Below are 1,712 nucleotides of genomic sequence, written 5' to 3'. Positions count from 1 at the left end.
GATTTGATTTGATTCACTTCCAATCTTCTGCCTGTTCTCCCTGCAGAAGAGGAAGACCACCACCATCTCCGTGGAGGTGAAGAAGTCTCAGCATAAGTACATCATAGGTCCGAAGGGCAACACCCTGCAGGAGATCCTGGAGACAACGGGGGTGTCTGTGGAGATGCCCCCTCTGGACTCCGGCTCAGAGACCATCATCCTCAGGGGGGAGCCTGACAAGCTGGGACCGGCACTCACACAGGTGTACGCAAAGGTGAGGAGGAGAGAGGGGGATGTGGAAATAAAGAAATAAAGTGGAGTGGAGACAGAGACATTTCTTCTTTTTGATTCTGAAATGTCTGAAAAGTTTCTCTTTTATGTATCAGAACAACAGCAGGCAGTATCACATCCATATCCCAGTTATTGAAAGGCAGGTACACTGTGTGTGCATAATAAACCTATAATTGTCCATAAGCAGCAGTGCATGCAACATACAAAAAGGGAAACATGTAAGGCAACCACAATTTAAACAAATATATTGTCCCTTTAGTCTTATTTAATATATTGATTATTTGTCAAGCTGACACAGAACAACCTTAGCAAACATGTTGTTGTGTTTCTGGCCACCTGATGAATGCACATTGGCTCTGTTTTGGTCTCCACCAACTCCTGAGGGAAATATCTGGCTCTTTAGCTGCTAAATGCGCCACAGTGGACACTAGCTATTTGCTAACTGTGTCTGACTGTTCCTAAGCAGGTTAGTGTGTAGTGTGTTTATCAGAGCCTGCTGAGGATTGTTAGGGTAAAGATTTCATTCCCTTCTGATCAGGATGTTAGCCAGCAGTTCTGGGAGGTTTGGAGAACCAAAATGAGCCCAACCGTCCAGAAATTGGATTCAGAGCTCTGCTTTTTTTAAACCGTCTTTTAACCACCAATATACATCAAACATCGAAAACGTTAGTAACATCAGTCTTTCCGTCAGGGCATTAAAATGTACAATAACTCTACAACTTCATATTCAGGCTAGAGTTAATTTTACTAAGACTGAGAGGAAAAGAATACAAAAGGAAAACCCATAACTTCCTCCCCCTTCCTAAAGTCTCACTTGGTACAGTCCACATTGCCAACACCTGGTGGAATAAGGGGCATTCATGTGCGAGCGTTCATGAGAGCACCAGCCTCAACCAGAAAGTGGACCTCGGAGAGAACAGTGATTATTATTCAAAGCAAACAAGAAACCAATAAAACAAACACTTGAATGAAAACTAAATAAAGTCGATGTATTAATCACCTAAAGTGAAAGTTTAGATGATCAACACAACTCACATGACTAAAACCAAACATTCAACTAAATTAATAAAGTTTTATTTGCACGTTTCCCAGCAAAAATAGACAGTGAAAAGAGTCTGTTCATAGTCATATCAACATTATACCAGCAACATGTACACCTTTTACTACAGTTTCAATGTCTATATCTGTAGAATATGTCACAGACATGGAAAGAAATATTAATGTATTTCTTTTAAAACTCAACACCTCCCTATCGATTTCAGATTAAAAGCTTTCTGATGTTTCTGTGGACAGAATCCATTTATGTTAACAAGGCTTTTATTGTGTTGGTATTTATCAAAGGCAAACTCAGTATAGACAGATAAGGCTGAACAGCAGCAGCCACGCAGCTGACACGCTGCCGGTGTAAACACCTCGCACGTGCCAGACGCAGCTGTTCAGCG

General features: G+C 41.4%; 1 protein-coding gene across 1 annotated transcript in view; it reads left to right on the top strand.

Moving 5' to 3' along the window:
• hdlbpb (high density lipoprotein binding protein b) overlaps nucleotides 1-1,712 on the top strand; it is a 20,439-nt gene that overhangs the window by 9,356 nt on the left and 9,371 nt on the right. The window contains exon 8 of the mRNA XM_035675748.1: nucleotides 47-253. Within this exon, the coding sequence (XP_035531641.1) occupies nucleotides 47-253 (207 nt within the window). The remainder of the gene's footprint in view (nucleotides 1-46; nucleotides 254-1,712) is intronic.

This window comes from Morone saxatilis, unplaced genomic scaffold (genome assembly GCF_004916995.1).
Source record: "Morone saxatilis isolate NCDOM2014 unplaced genomic scaffold, NCSU_SB_2.0 Contig4, whole genome shotgun sequence".
Lineage (NCBI taxonomy): Eukaryota > Metazoa > Chordata > Actinopteri > Moronidae > Morone > Morone saxatilis.
The sequence above is the reverse complement of the archived record's forward strand: the minus strand, read 5'-3'. Positions and strand labels throughout refer to the sequence as shown.